At 49.9% G+C, this 16,091-nt stretch overlaps 1 protein-coding gene across 1 annotated transcript; it reads right to left on the minus strand.

Annotated features, from left to right (window-relative positions):
* Positions 1-772: 772 nt before the first annotated feature.
* On the minus strand, positions 773-5,708 carry LOC133926732 (galactan beta-1,4-galactosyltransferase GALS1-like). The gene is made up of 2 exons (XM_062372785.1): positions 4,045-5,708; positions 773-1,528 (listed from the first exon to the last, which is right to left on the minus strand). The coding sequence occupies exons 1-2, from the start codon at positions 5,238-5,240 to the stop codon at positions 1,183-1,185; spliced, it is 1,542 nt and encodes a 513-aa protein (XP_062228769.1). The 5' UTR covers positions 5,241-5,708; the 3' UTR covers positions 773-1,182.
* Between the last annotated feature and the right edge of the window lie 10,383 nt (positions 5,709-16,091).

Genomic DNA, 16,091 nt, shown 5'->3' on the forward strand with positions numbered 1-16,091 from the left:
TATACTGTTCAATGGCTTCCGGTAGGCCCGCCGTGCAGCGTCTGCACCAAATTACACACCTATCAAAAAAGAAAAAATAATGCAACACTCCATGCAGTTTGTCATTTTACTCAAATAGAACTCTTAGCATCATGTGGCTTACAACTTCTGCCCGATCCGAATCATTGTGGATTTGTAGGGGCACATGAACCGATTGGTTATAGTAAAAGTTATTTTATAAATCGCATCGGTCCAATTCGTTCGGTAACCGATAGGTTTTGACATCGATTTGCAAATTTGACCAACTAAATTTATACGAATTTTCATCGAATTTCAAACAGTTATCACGGTAATCATGATTTTTTTATACCGCTCGACCCCGGTTTTCGTGCGTCAAATAAACTTTGGACGCATGAAGCTCCATCCACCGTCAAATAAACTTTGGACACATGAAGCTCTCTCCACCCATTCCCATGCTCCAGACGAAGTCCCATCATCCTTCTATTCTGTTGTGCTCTCTCACCATCAACCTCGCAGCTGCAAGCCTGCAACAGCAGCCTGACGCCGTAACAAACAAGGCAACCCTATGCCTAACCCATCCCATATCGCCCACGCATCAGACCAGATCTCGCATTGAATTCTATGATGCAGCCTTCTTGCTTTTGTACTGGTGGCTCAGTGCTGTGCTGCATCATTACTGACCACACTTTTCCGACATGACAGAGAAGATCCATTGGAACCAACCATATGGAAGACATTTCAAACCTTGCAAAAGCTACTGGAATAGGGAATATTGTACAGAAACAAAGTTGAAAGCTGCATACAGATTCATTCCAGTAAGAACAGAGGTTAAGTTAAATAATCTGATACTTTACACTGCCCCAAGAGATGAGAGGAATCTGATAAAGGTCAGGACAGTCAGTCTACACAAATCTATAAAGAGATATAGTAAGCAACATCAAAAGGGGAAAATAAATGGAAGGAAAATGCAGCATAAAGCCATTGCTCCCTACATAGAGAGGAGGACGCTGAGAAAAACAAAATAAAACTTTACACTAACTGGACCCCAAAAACAGATTCTTCACCTCTGCTTGTTGGAGTGGTCGCTGGAAGCTCATAAGATGAGATTCATGGAGAACAGATGGACACAAGGGATCCTAAATAATAGAACTGTGTATGTACGGGTGGTCTTTTGCCCCAATGCTATGCATGGGTTGCCCTGATTGTATCCTCTTCCAAGCGTTTGATCTCCCCTGCCACATGCTTCATGCTGTCATCGTACACATATGGTATCCCCTCGAACATTACCTTACTCCCATTGGTGGGTTTTGGCACAAATTCCCTGCAGGGCTCCCCCATGGCGTTGATCGAGTTGTGATAATGGTAGTATCTGATCAAGTTTTCCGTCTTGTGGGTTGTCCTCCCGTAGAAATTCTGCGACATGTGCACACCTGTGGAGTATGCATTCCGAGCTTGGATTGCATATTTGCGGTCTCGTCTAACTCCAGTGATTGAATTACGGAAGACAAGTTTCTCAAAACCCCATTCCCTGAATAACCAATGGCAAAAAATGCTTTAGCACCCAATTGTAATGGTAACTTATGATAAAATAGTAACCATGACAATGTTTCAAGCACAGCAGATCAAAGCTAACAAAAAAGCATATAAGCACTCTGTGACAAATTGAAAAAGAAAACGATATAGTCAAGTTATGCTGATCTAATGCAAACCACAAGTATGAAAATGACGGTAGTACATTCTCTGATCCTAAAACTATCAAGAAGCATTTGGGAGTCCGAAATTACTAAGTACAATATGCAAAAGAAAGATCAAATATTCACTTTTCAGATCAGCTTATGTATTGCCTGTGCTTCTCGAACCAAGAACTACCGTAATTACACTAGTGTAGCACGGAGAGTGATATTCTGAAAAAAAAAAAAAACTTCTAAACCCTTCATGCAAAATAATGATTCTCTTCAATTTCATTAGTTATATGTTACTCTTGCTAGATAGTGGGTGTAGAGTGTTCTTTTTGCAAAAGCACATACATAAGAGGACTGCTCCGGTGCTCCTCTTTTACAAATGTGTGCAGTGAAGTAGAGAACTAACTTGGGGGCAAATATGGTAAAAAGAATCTGACAAACAAAATAGATTGAAGCCAAAATTTTCCATTAGATAATATGAAAAGTAATAATTTTATCCGATCTTAACCAATCCGAATCCATCTTCATCCTTAATTGACTGCAGACAATTAATATCAACGGCTTACACTCATCTTAGCATTACGTGGATAAACACATGGTATACAAGAGCCCTGAACCTGCAAATAAAATGAGCATTGGTCGTGCTAAACTAACTCAGCATTAACGCCTCAAGAAGAGCTGAGAGAGGCAAGCGCCCATAGAACAGGGGCATGCAAATGGAAGCATGCAGCAGAGAGGATAGGAGCATATGCATCTAGATCCAGTAAAAAATATTGGTTCATAGAACTCTCGCGATCAATCTGATTTGAGCTGCTAGGTTCAGCCATTATATGATCATCTCATCTCACACAAGTTTTGGCAGGCCAGCGATGGAACTGTGCAGGCCAGTGGTGGCCGATGCAACTTCTGGGGAAGATGAAATCATCTACGGATTATCCAAACTAACTGATGCAAAAATCTCTCACAGTCTCTCAAATATCCCCCTCCTAAAGTAACATCATCCGCTTTAAGATCCATAAACATTTCACAAAAGAGGACCACAGGAGTAGTTCTCTATACATAATGTAGGTTACATAAGAAGCACTAGAATGAATGAAAACTTGAAGGATCTAGACCCACAAACATTTGTATCTCAGTAATAGACCCCAGCAGCCCCTACATTAGACTCTGCCATTGCGCAATTCACACAGCATGGTTGCAACATGAATTCTTTTTTGTTTTTACAATCAGTGACACTCTGCAGACTTGTAATTTCTGAAAGATATGCAAGTGCATTTCATTCGATTGGTAGCAGGCATACTAGAAAACGAGTTTCAATGAAGAAACAATGCAACTGTTGAAAGAAACTACTCAGAGAAGGAAAAGATACAGCATTCGTCACAAAGTCAAACCAAAATAATTCCACACCATAGATGAGAAAAATCAATTTCTGTTCCGAATGAGAATTGGACAGAGGAATAGAATAACTGAATTGCAAGATCAGAAGTTATAATTACATAGGGAACTACACACCATAAACCCAATTTTGCTACTTTGAAATCTGTTATGGCAAGAAGGGTCAAGGGAGTCATATCTGGTTGTGAAATCAGACATCTGAGATCGTGCCTAGGTGAGAAATTCACAATTTGCACAATTATCGCTTTTTCCACCAGAATCCACTTCCCGCTCATTTCTTAGTTAGCATCCCAATACAATCAGTCCTATTATAGAGCCCCTCCCTACACACTGTGCACCACCCCTTCTCAATAAATAATATTCTAACCAATACACCCATTTTGGGGAAATGCTTGTTTTCGTAATAGAAATACTCTGCTGTTATTTACTAGTGCCTGGTCTCCTCTTCAAATAGCTGTCTCAATCAATTGCTCATCTACTTGTATACAGAATGTCTCTAGTCTCAGTGCAGTCCATTAATATCTTTGCTGGAACATATGTTTGCTTAAAGCAAGAACAAAAATGAACCATTTAGTTCCATGATGGAATGCTAGAAAGGAAATTTATTTGCCATAGGGATAAGTTTAGTTCAGGGAACCCAACAAACATCTCATAGCAATGGACCCAGGTCAAACTGTCCTAAGCCTTGTAGGGAACAAAAAAGTCACACAGCCCAATCCACCTAATGCATAAACAAAGACAAGTAGATGTTGACTCATGTCCTAGCTGATTCAAACAAGTCGCTTTGATAAATACCAAATTGATAATGACCGGATATGCATTGGACTCTCTAGGAATAACAATTACAGTATTTTATATTGCACCAATCTAGGTAAGAATCCAGCAGAAACAGCAATGCCATAAAAGAAAATTTGCAGCAACGATTATTATAACACTAAAAAAGACCAACTAGGTAAGAAAAGCAAACCTCGTGTAGTCCTTGGTCGGATCCTCCACGCAGAGCTTACTGGACATGGGGTTCTGCTCAATGGTGAACTGCGTGTACTGCTCTAGCTGCCCGAGCACCTCCTGCAGCGTCCGGCCGTCCGGAAGGTAGATGTACTCGTCGACGTCAAAGAAGAAGGTCCAATTCGCCGCGTGTCTGTACCGGTGGAGGCAGTCATTCACCACCAAGAACTGATTGTAGTAGTAGCCATCGTACTCCGCCTGCGCCCGGATGTCCTGGACGGTGACCCGGCCGGACCTGACCCACGGATCCAGCACTGCCCTGACCTCCGGACTAACGCCGCCGGCGTCGTGGAGCACGAAGTGCGACCTGGGTCCGAAGAAGTGCGCGTGGTAGGCGAGCCACTCCCGCATGCGGGCGGCGCTGATGTTGCCGTAGAGCGAGGAGCCGCAGTAGAGGTACTCGTAAGGGAACGGAAGCCGGAAGCGGGCCTCATCGTAGGACCCCGGCGCCTCCTCGAGCGCTATGAAGCGCTCGTAGCGGCGGGAGGTGGTGGAGTAGTAGGCGTGGACGAGGAGCTTTCCCCCGCGGTTGGCGGCGTTGGGGTTGGTAGGGAAGGTGCAGTTGACAACGACGACGGTGTAGACGCGGCCGTAGCCCCAGTCGGGGAGCATCTTGTAGGCCTTGGTCCGGACGGGCCGCGGCGCCGACGGGCTCGCCGGGTCCGGGTTAGGCACCCACTCGCATTTGAAGTAGGGGGTGCCGAAGACGTGCGCCGGCTTGGAGGCCAGCCCGACGACGGCGAACGTGCGCGGGCCGCCCCGGTACGCGCCCATCTGGACGAACAGCGCCGCCGCGCTGCCGTACGGCCGGAGCTCCCGTTTGTTCGGGTCCCAAGGCCGGGCCGCCGGCAGCACGGCCGGCCTCGTCGCCGCGGCGGCGGCAATGGTCAATGGTGTAGTGTCAGCCGCGGAGGTGGAGTTGGTGAATGGGAGTGCGGCGGCGGAGTGGGAAGATGCCGTGGTGGGCGAACGGGTGAGGAGTGGGCAGGAAGAGGAAGAGCGGGAAGCGGAGAGGAGCGGCTGGTAGGGGTGGAGCTGCCAGAGCGCCATGACGAGCGTGAGGAGCGCGAGGGAGGCGACGAAGGACTTGATGTCGAAGCAAGAGACACCGAATGCGCCGCCGCCGGCGGGGTCTTTCCTCGCGGAGGGCTTCATCGACCGGCCGATCCGGTTCGTGGCCTCTTGATCCGCGCCGCTTCTCGCTGCTGGTGGCAGGTCAAGCGCGCGGAGTGGACGTGGAGCAGGAGAACGTGCCGGAGTCGCGGACTGGTTCTTGCCCACTTTCTCCTCGTTTCTTGGGGAGCAGCGAGGAGTTGGTGGCTAGCTCGCTAGCATTCCTACCGGGAACGGCCAAATGAGGAAGGAGATCGGTCGGTGAGCTGGAAGAACGCACGAGAGGGGAATTGGGGAGGAATTGTTGAAGACGAAGGCGATGAGTGTGTGGGTGTAAGTGAGGATTGCTCTCTCCTCTCTCTGGGCCTGGCTGGGGTCCGTAACAGTGAGGAGCTCTTTATCTTGGACTGTCAACTTCTTTTTTTTCTCTTAGCGTGTGATTACAGCTTGTAATGTAGAACGGCAACGGTGGATTAGTGAAGAGACTAGTGTTGCAGCAGGTGCAGGGATCGGCACCGACGTCTGTTGACAATAAACCTTGCCTGCCTAATATTAGTGATTTATTTTCCTTAGATTACTAGCTATGTTTAGGTAATTAGCCGTTGTGTGATCGGTCTGATTGGAGGCCATTTCTTCTTTCCATGTAATGTTCTATTTAAGCAAAGGAATAGACACAAAAAACGCTGCCAATTCAGCAGCACCAAAACGAGATCGTGTGCATTGTGTTCGCGTGAGTTTCTTGGGCGTGTGTGTGTGTGTGTTGGCCGTGATCCTGCCGGCAACGTGTGCGTTGTCTCTCCGGCGAGGCTCCAACAAGTGGCATCAAGAGCTACTAGTACCTACCTGGGACCATGGGAGACGGAAAGAAGGTCGCCGACGGCACCTCGAAGGACGGCGCTGTGATTCAGCGGGTGATTCGTGAGGTGAGCAGCGGGAGTAGCTACCCCGTCCTCACCAAGACCAATTACTCCGATTGGGCGCTCCTGATGAAGGTCAAGCTGAGGGCCAGGGCTCTCTGGAGCGTGATCGAGGAGGGCGGCGCCGATCCGCAAGAGGAGATGATGGCGCTCGACGCCTTGCGACGCGGTGCCACCAGAGATGGTGCCAATGATCGCCAAGAAGGATACAACAAAGGAGGCCTGGGACGCGATCGCGACCATGAGGATCGGCGACGATCGCGTGAAGAAATCGACAACGCAGCAACTGCGCCGGAAGTTCGATCTCGCCACGTTCGACGACGGCGAGACCATCGAGGACTATGCGCTGCGCCTGAACAACATGGCGGCGCATCTCGCCACGCTGGGCGAGGAATTGAAAGATGCCGAGAACGTCGCGAAGATACTCCGCAGCCTGCCGCCCCGTTTCAAGCAGATCCAGATCGCCATCAAGACACTGCTCGACGTGTCGACGATGTCGGTCGCCGATCTGACGGGCCGGTTGAAGGAGGCGGAGGTGGCGTTCGAGGAAGCGCCGGCGTCGCTACGAGGAAAGCTGTACCTCACGGAGGAGGAATGGGACGCGCGGCGGAAGAAGCGCGAGGCGGAAGAAGCGCGAGGCGGAGAACCACTCCGGCGGCGGCGCCAGAGGTGGTGGCGGCGCGAGCAGAGGAGGAGGAAGACGCGGGCGCAGTCGTGGGCGCGGTGGCTCGGGCGGGCCATCAAATTCAAACCGGCCCACTGGCGACGAATGCAGGCGCTGCGGGAAGATGGGCCACTGGGCCCGTGAGTGCCGGTCGAAGCCCAGAAGGGAGTAGGCCCACGTCGCGCAAGATGAAGAGGAGGCCTCACTCCTGCTTGTGAAGTCGTCCCCAACCCTAACCTCAACACCGCCGCCGCAATCTACCAGCACATCGCCGGCCGGGTCGCCGGCACCTCCCCCATCGACGGCCGCTCCACTTCCCAGAGTCGATCTGGTGTTGCAGGGAGTAGGCCAGGAGCATGGCGGCGACGGATCTGGGGCGACGGCGTCGGGATCGCGCGCCCAAATCGAGATCAGGGAGGAGAAGGTGTTTGCCCACCTTGGAGAGGAGAAGGAGTGGGAGGCGGAAACCTGGGTCCTGGACACCGGCGCCACCAACCACATGTCCGGATCTAGGGCCACCTTCTCGAAGCTGGACACGGCGGTGCTCGGCACCGTGCGTTTCGGCGACGACTCGGTGGCGCGGATCGAGGGCTGGGGCACCGTCGCGTTCGTGTGCAAGAACGGCGAGCTCCGGTCGTTCTCCGGGGTCTACTTCATCCCCCGGCTGATGACGAACATCGTCAGCATCGGCCAGCTCAACGAGGGTGGCTACAAGGTCGACATCGACGCCGCGGTGATGAGGATCCGGGAGCCCAGCGGCCAGTTACTGGCGAAGGTGACGCGCGCGACCAATCGGTTGTACGTGCTCCGCATCAAGATGGCAACGCCGTCGTGCCTGGCGGTGCGCGGACGCGGCGACGAGGCGGCGTGGCGCTGGCACGAGCGCTTCGGCGACGTCAACATGGCGGCGCTGAGGAAGCTGGCGCAGGAGGAGCTGGTGCGCGGCCTGCCGGAGATCGGGCAGGTCGACCAGCTGTGCGAGGCTTGCCAGGCCGGCAAGCAGAGGCGGACCCCCTTCCCGGCGCAGGCGGAGTACCGTGCACGGCAGCGTCTCGAGCTGGTGCACGGTGACCTGTGCGGCCCCATCTTGCCGGTGACGCCCAGAGGTAACAAGTACTTCCTGCTGATGGTGGATGATTTCAGCAGATACATGTGGGTAGCCGCGATTCCTTCAAAGGATCGTGCCGCGGCTGCCATCAAGGAGATTCAGGCGCGGGCGGAAGGCGAGTCCGGCGTCAAGCTCAAGGCGCTCCGGACTGACCGCGGAGGAGAGTTCACCGCCACCGAGTTCACGGAGTACTGCGCGGCTGAGGGCGTGCATCGTCAGCACACTGCGCCCTACAGCCCGTAGCAGAACGGCGTCGTCGAGCGTCAGAACGGCACGGTGGTGGCGATGGCGAGGAGTATGCTCAAGGCCAAGGGCCTGCCTGGCTGGTTCTGGGGCGAGGCGGTGAGCACCGCCGTGTACGTGCTGAACCGGTGTCCGACAAAGAGCGTGAACGGGATGACACCGTTCGAGGCGTGGCACGAGAAGAAGCCGGCGGTGCACCACCTCAGGACATTCGGCTGCATCGCCTACGTCCGGAACACGACGTCGCACCTGAAGAAGCTCGACGACCGCGGCCGCAAGATGATCTTCATCGGCTACGAGCGCGGCTCCAAGGCGTACCGCGCCTACAACCCCATCACGAAGCGTGTCCACGTGATGCGTGACGTGGTGTTCGACGAGCAAGCCCAGTGGGACTGGGGCACCGGCGGCGACGACAGCGAGCCGAGTGGCGGCGATGACGTCTTCACGGTGGAGTACGCGACCACAGGCCAGGCCGCGCCAGAGGACGATGACGCCGTCAAGGCGCCCGGAGGAGGTGCGCTGGGAGAGCAGTCGCCGCTCCCCGGCGTGGGCGGTGGCGAACCGGAACCTGGTTCACCGGACGGCATCGACGACGACAACCTGGACGCCGATCACGATGACGACGCGCCTCTCCGGTTCCGCAGCATCAACGACATTATCGGGCCGGCCTCGCCACATGGCTTAGCGCCGCGCGCGTTGATGGTGGAGGAGCTGCACGTGGTGAGCGGCGACGAGCCTGCCTCATTCGCCGAGGCATAGTGCAGCCCCAGCTGGAGGAAGGCGATGATGGAGGAGATGGAGTCCATCGAGGAGAACGGCACATGGTGCCTCGCCGACCTCCCACCTGGCTGCAAGGCGATCGGGGTGAAGTGGGTGTTCAAGGTGAAGAGGGACGAGCACGGGGCGGTGTCAAAGCACAAGGCGCGCCTCGTGGTGAAGGGCTACGCGCAGTGGCACGGCATCGACTACGACGAGGTGTTCGCGCCGGTGGCCAGGCTCGACTCAGTGCGCCTGCTCATCGCCCTCGCGGCGCACGAGGGGTGGGAGGTGCACCACATGGACGCCAAGTCGGCGTTCCTGAACGGCGACCTACAGGAGGAGGTCTACGTCGAGCAGCTGGCGGGCTTCATCATCGCTGGCAAGGAGCACATGGTGCTCAAGCTGCGGAAGGCGTTGTACGGCCTGCATCAAGCCCCACGCGCCTGGAACGCGAAGCTGGACGACACATTGTTGTCGCTCGGCTTCAGGAGGAGCCCGACAGAGCACGCCATCTACGTCAGGCGGAATGGCAATGCTCAGCTGGTGGTCGGGGTCTATGTCGACAACCTTGTGATCACCGGCTCAAGCCCTGGCGACATAAGGGCGTTCAAGAAGGAGATGGCGGCCGCGTTCAAGATGAGTGACCTCGGCCTGCTTCACTACTACCTCGGCATTGAAGTGAAGCAGAGCGCGGGGGGGATCTCGCTGAGTCAAGGCGCCTACACCGGCAAGATCTTGGAGAGGAGCGGCATGGCCGGGTGCAATCCCTGCCAGGTGCCCATGGAGGCACGCCTGAAGCTAAGCAAGCTCAGTTCAAAGCCGCCGGTCGACGCGACGGTGTACAGGAGCATCGTCGGGAGCCTGAGGTACCTGGTTAACACCCGCCCTGATCTAGCTTTCGCTGTTGGGTATGTTAGCCGGTTCTTGGAAGATCCACGGGAGGACCACCTTGCCGCCGTGAAGCACATCCTGCGCTATGTGGCAGGGACCCAGAATTGGGGGCTCTGGTTTGGCAGGAAGAAGGGAGATCAGGCGCTGTTGACAGGATTCAGCGATGCTGATTTTGCAGGAGATGTTGATGCAAGGAAAAGCACAACCGGGGTCATCTTCTTCTTGGCCAGCAGCCCAATTACCTGGCAGTCCACGAAGCAGAGAGTGGTGGCTCAATCCAGCTGTGAATCGGAGTATATCGTAGCAGCGAATGCGGCCTGTCAGGCACTATGGCTCGCTCGAGTGCTAGCAGAGGTGCAGGGGTCTGCGCCAAGCATGCCATTGCTGAGGGTGGACAACAAGTCCGCCATTGCTTTAATCAAGAACCCGGTACTCCACGGACAGAGCAAACACATCGAGGTGAAGTATCATCTAGTCCGGGAGTCCGCTGAATAAGGCCTGATCAAAGTGGAGTTCATCAGGAGTGAAGAGCAACTGAGTGACATTCTGACAAAGCCACTAGGCAGAGTCAAATTTCATGAGCTTCGCACAAAGATCGGCTGATCCATATTGATAGCAAGCACGGCAAGGCTTAGGAGGAGATTGTTGACAATAAACCTTGCCTGCCTAATATTAGTGATTTACTTTCCTTAGATTACTAGCTATGTTTAGGTAATTAGCCGTTGTGTGATCGGCCTGATTGGAGGCCATTTCTTCTTTCCATGTAATGTTCTATTTAAGCAAAGGAATAGACACAGAAAACGCTGCTAATTCAGCAGCACCAAAACGAGATCGTGTGCATTGTGTTCGCGTGAGTTTCTTGGGCGTGTGTGTGTGTTGGCCGTGATCCTGCCGGCAACGTGTGCGTTGTCTCTCCGGCGAGGCTCCAACAACATCGGCGGGCAGGTTCAGCCGACCGGTGGCCTTCATTCCTAGAGTACGCACAGACCAATTGCTCTGCTGTTGCCGTCCCCGCCGCTTATCTTAATCCATTATGGTTCTTCTTGTTCTCGATTTGCATACTAAATCCGTGTAGTTTCAGATGTCGCGTTGCGCGAAGCGCTTTATCTTGTTGCGAGACAGGAGTCGGTGTACACGGCGGGCAGTAATCTAAGTGGAAAACCCTGGGCATTGCTATTGGTGCTCGTAGTCCTGCTGCCATTTGCATCTGTCCACTGGGGCTCCATGAAGTTGATTATCTCCGTTTACATTTTCTTTATTTTTTCTCATCTCCAACAACTTCTTTTTGAGAGGAATCGTAAAAGAATAGGAAAGAGAATCCCGTCCTGAATAGAATGACACTGGGAATTCCGTCGTGAAGGGAACCGTGAAGGGAAACCGTTGGAACGCTGAAGAGAAAAAAATCCCTTCACGACGAGAATATCACCTCTGAAGAGAAGCTGTTGGGGCTAGTCATATACAGGAAGGGATGAAACCATGATGGTAGAGCTTAGCTACGTTTCCAGATTGGTTCAAATAGTAATTATTACATTTTGCAACCAACGAGTAGATCGGGATGTAAATAGAACAAAGTTGCAATAAAACAACATGACACAACATTACCAGAGATGAGCTCTTAGACAGGAGGAACCGAACAACAACACTATATATACTTTTCTTTTGACATTTTCTAGAAATTAAATTGAGCACTTCCAAACTTGGGAAGTGAGTATTGAGTACTTACAAATCAGATTTTTAAACTTATAGTTGGGATTGAATACTTTCGATTGAATATTCTTAATCTGATTAATAGCCTAATTAATATCATCCACACCCTATCCCATAGAAGAAATGGCTATATTTTGAATATTTAAATATTAGACGATATTGATTTGTTAGAAAAGGATATGATCGAGTTGGATTCTATACCATCAGCTGTAGTTTCCAAGTTACGCCATGCAACCATCTTGGTTGCCCTCATCAAACTGTCTTCATCAGCTGATTTTTCCCTCCTGCTCATAGTTTCGTCCGTGTTGCCAAAGCCTAGTCGGTCACCCGTGGCCTGATGTATCCTTATTTTTGATGGTGTAGCCCACTGTCTTCCTCAGTAAGATAGATATAAACGTGGTATTTGGTTCTATATTTACTGGCAGCATCGCTATGGTGCTAATGCTAGATGATAATTCTAGTAGCCGCCGACGTGACAAGATCATAGAAAAAAGTTATCTTCTACTTAATAACAACTAGATAGGTTTTTAGTTAAGCTGATTGTTGCATGCAAGTGAACTTGGACTAGTGGAAAGTCAGTGTATAATAATTGGTCACCACTTTAGCCTCTTTCGTGTGTTTTATCCTTAGTCCACGTAAATCAATCAACTCTCAACGTTGTTTTAGTTAGAAGTGAAAGTTTACCTAGATGGGTTACAACCGACCCATGTATTTATAATTTTATATTGTGTGGTCAACACCGACCGTGCATTTACAATTTTATATGCCCATTACAAAAAATTATATGCCTACCTTCTGCTCTAGGCTAATACGCTCATCCAACAGGTGATACCTTGACATAGCAGGCTAACATGGCTACCCGCTGACCTAGAGAAGAAGGTGTCGCTCATCCAGCGGGAAACACCTTGATATCACTCAATCAGAGGGCATTAGCAAGATGTCACTCGTTGGATCGACAACATCTTGCTATCGTCCTACAAGCGGGCAACATCTTGTTGAATTAGGGTTTTGGCCTACTGTCGCTTTGGTTTGTGGCAAAATAAGCATTGTCCGTGCATCGCCATTCTTTGTTATCGATGTGTCCATTGCCATTCAATGTTTTTGAGATATTTTTGATATGCGAAATTCATGGAAAAGGAGGGTGGAACCTGGTGATTTTAATCAAAGCTAGGACATACACGGTGGCATGTACGATACATGATCATTCTAACATATCCATATACTGCTTCTAAACCTAACATGCCTTAGAAAATATAAACAACATGATTATAACATATAGTCTATCAAGTGCAACGTGGGTACTTTCCCTTCCTCACTACTTTCGATCCTACCTCACACGCCCGACGTGCGCCCTCACGCTTCCTCTCCCTCTCCGCCTCATGAACTTCTGTCATCATGCGGTTATGGTCCTCCCTCATCTTCTGCTGCTCCTCCTGAATGCGTTCGCTCGTAGTCTCCCTCCTCTCATTAGCTTCCATTTCATGGAAGTGTCTCCAAGTGGTCCAGTGATGAGTGTGTTGGAGGAACACATCTTCTTGTGACTGCTCAGTATCCAACCACTATAGGAAGTCGCATAGTGGTGTAGAAGACTGCAACACAGACCAAAATATTCAGTGGTAAATCCAAGTTGTATTTAGAGTAGTTTGGCTAGGAGTGTTTACTTGGCGACGGTTACCAATATTGGTTCTTTTCTAGGGTGGTTCATACCCGTAGTTCCGACACATGAACAACCTCCTTCCATAGGTGTCAGAGAACTCAGAGGACTTCATCACCCTGCAAAGGTCTCTAGGTCAACAGATGAGCACTTTGACCTCAGCAAGTGTAGTATCCAGCAAGTATTTATTGAGGAAAGGATCGGACTCCATTATTGTAGGAGTTGTGGAGGTTAAGGCTAGTGGTTCTATTTGTGGCTAGGAAATCATCTATTTATATTGCGGTTTCATACCGGTGCATAGACTAAGTCCACGGAAATTGAGCATGGGAAAGCAGTTGATTCCGCTATAAGGTGTTGTTATGTCAATTGAAAAGGCTACTTCTGAAAATGCTACTTTTGGAAAGTCTAATTCTAAAATAGATAGGTCTAAAAAGGCTACTTTTGAAAAGACTACTTATGAAAAGCCTACTTCTGAAAAGGCTAGGGTTGAAAAGGCTACTTCTAAAATGTCTACTTTTGAGTAGACTACTTCTGAAAAATTTATTAGCACTGTAGGATGTCTGCACTGTAGGATCTTCACCTTTATCGTACAAATCTTCACGCAATGCAGGAGCACCAAGAGAGATCTTCAAGTGCATCCTCCTCAACTAGAGTAACTGGGATGGTTCAACAACTAATAGTTTGAAAGAATGAGTGTTGGAAATACATTTTTCTCAAAAGAGTGAAATAGGTAAGTAGAGAGAGAAACTGAGAGGTCAGAAAAGCACAGGGATGGGTTTTTCAAAATAGACTTTTAAAATATGACCTTATGGCACGACCATTCTATCTAGGCTTGCATCCTACGGTCAGTATGGCTTTGATACCACCTCTGTCACACCCGGTTTTAACGGCCAAAACCAGATACGGCTTATGTATGCCCAGAATGTTCAACACACATAAGGACGTCACAGGTAAAGTAACAAAAGCAATACTTCTATTAAATAAACGTTAAACTCTTACAGCAATTGACATATATTGTCTTCTATGAGGATATCTGCAGCGGAACAGAAGCACTGGTGCCCAACAACACCGCAGGCAACTGACCGGGAGACACGCGCCTAGAACGTCACAACCTCATCTTGATAGTCTTCAACATCTTCACTCACTGAGCAGCAGCATATATGTCGTATGGTATAGGGAAAATAGCAAGTGTGAGCACATAGAGTATTCAGCAAGTGGGGAAAAGTAATGACATGCAGGCTTATACCAAGAATAGGCTAACAAATGGTATTTTTGCGTAAATGCGAGTAATGAAAACATATTTGGACTCAAAAGCATTAAGCGATTATTAAGTGAATGTAACCCATACAGTCCAACACGCAGCATACAAGGCTCTCCACCTTGCATACCATAACCGTCTAGTACTCCCTGTACTATAACCAAAACCACAACCATCTAGTACTCCCTGTACCAGAACCATAACCACAACCACAACAATCTAGTACTCCCTGTACCAGAACCATAACCACAACCATAACTATCTAGTACTCCCTATACCAGAATCATAACCACAACTATCTAGTACTCCCTGTACCAAAACTATAACCACAACCAAACTCATAACCACAACCAACTAATCATGTGAGGATCCAAGTCTCTCGTATCCGTAAGCACGGCTGTTATAACAGTTTTACACTCTGCAAAGGTTGTCCAGCTTTCCCCACGAGTCAGTGAATTCCATGTTGCCGTGTTCGCGAAACACTTAACACACGCCAGTGGTGTGCCGCCAAGAATCACTGCATGATATTTGCCACTAACCAGAGACTAATCCAATATATGTCTGCTCACTAGGTTTCACCGCCAGGCTTTACGCGAGTTCAACTCCTACCCAGAAACCTCCTTTTGTGCTGACCCAACACACACTGGATAGACTCTAATCAGTATGTCACGCCTTACCCATATCAGCCTCGTGATTGGTACGTTACTTCTTGGGTTGTCGCTCCACGAACCGGTCCTTACTTAGGTTACTTGAGCAAACACTAAACTCATCATAACCATGACAACCATCAAACCACATTGCTCAAGTCCTAAGGTTCCATGTTGCTAGACCATTAACACATTAACGACCATTGTTGCATATGTTCATTAGTCAAGACTATGACACTTCCCAGTATCCCAAAAGCATGGCTAAGCAATCTACCTGATGAGGACATCACTCTTTCGGATACACACACACCGAGTATTCCTCCAACAATAGGTCCATTGACACGAGCTCGTGCACGTCAACTAAATCATGAGGTGAGCTCGTTCCTTAGTGTTCCTTTATATTTTGATAAGGATGGGATGCTACTAAATAATTGTGATGTATTGTTACTTAGGAACACGGGAGAAGAACAGCAAGGGCGCCCAAGCCAAGGTGGAGGTCCAATCAAGTTCGAGTCCGTTTCGGAGTCCAGGACCAGACCACACTAAAATCGTCGCCCAGGACGCATACGGACTCCGTTTTCGACGTTCTACACATGGTTGGAAAGCTAAGGAGATAAGCTATCCAACGGGACTGGTCCCATATCCAAATTCTTTCTGAGTCAACAGGAATCATCGAAACAAGTGGACATCCAGAATCTGTCAGGGTGCTGCGCCACCATCTTTTAGGCCGTTGGGCCGTGTAACGTGTTGGAGTCCATTAGGGATGCGTCCAGGGGTCCTTGGCCGACCCTAGTCTTTTACATACAGTAGCCGCCGCCCTAATTAGGGTTGGGTTTTGCTTAGATATTGATCTACACACAGATTGTGAGATTTTCGCTCTTGTTCCGGACTGACTAGGCCGCCGCAAGTGTTTGTGGAACCCCAACTTCGAGTGCTTGAATTCTATTCGCAATATTTCAGATTGCATCTTCTACGTTCTTGCTTGTGTTCTCGGTACGCTTGCAGGGATTGAGCCTTCTTGGCGAGGTCAACCGCGCGACACGGC

This window comes from Phragmites australis, chromosome 8 (genome assembly GCF_958298935.1).
Source record: "Phragmites australis chromosome 8, lpPhrAust1.1, whole genome shotgun sequence".
In the NCBI taxonomy this organism is placed as follows: Eukaryota; Viridiplantae; Streptophyta; class Magnoliopsida; order Poales; family Poaceae; genus Phragmites; species Phragmites australis.

Excerpts from the sequence above, each read along its gene's own strand:
- LOC133926732 (XM_062372785.1), bottom strand. The coding sequence starts at position 5,240 with ATGAAGCCCTCCGCGAGGAAAGACCCCGCCGGCGGCGGCGCATTCGGT. Across the intron at positions 1,529-4,044 it reads CCGACCAAGGACTACACGAG|GGAATGGGGTTTTGAGAAAC; the intron begins GTTTGCTTTTCT and ends TTGGTTATTCAG.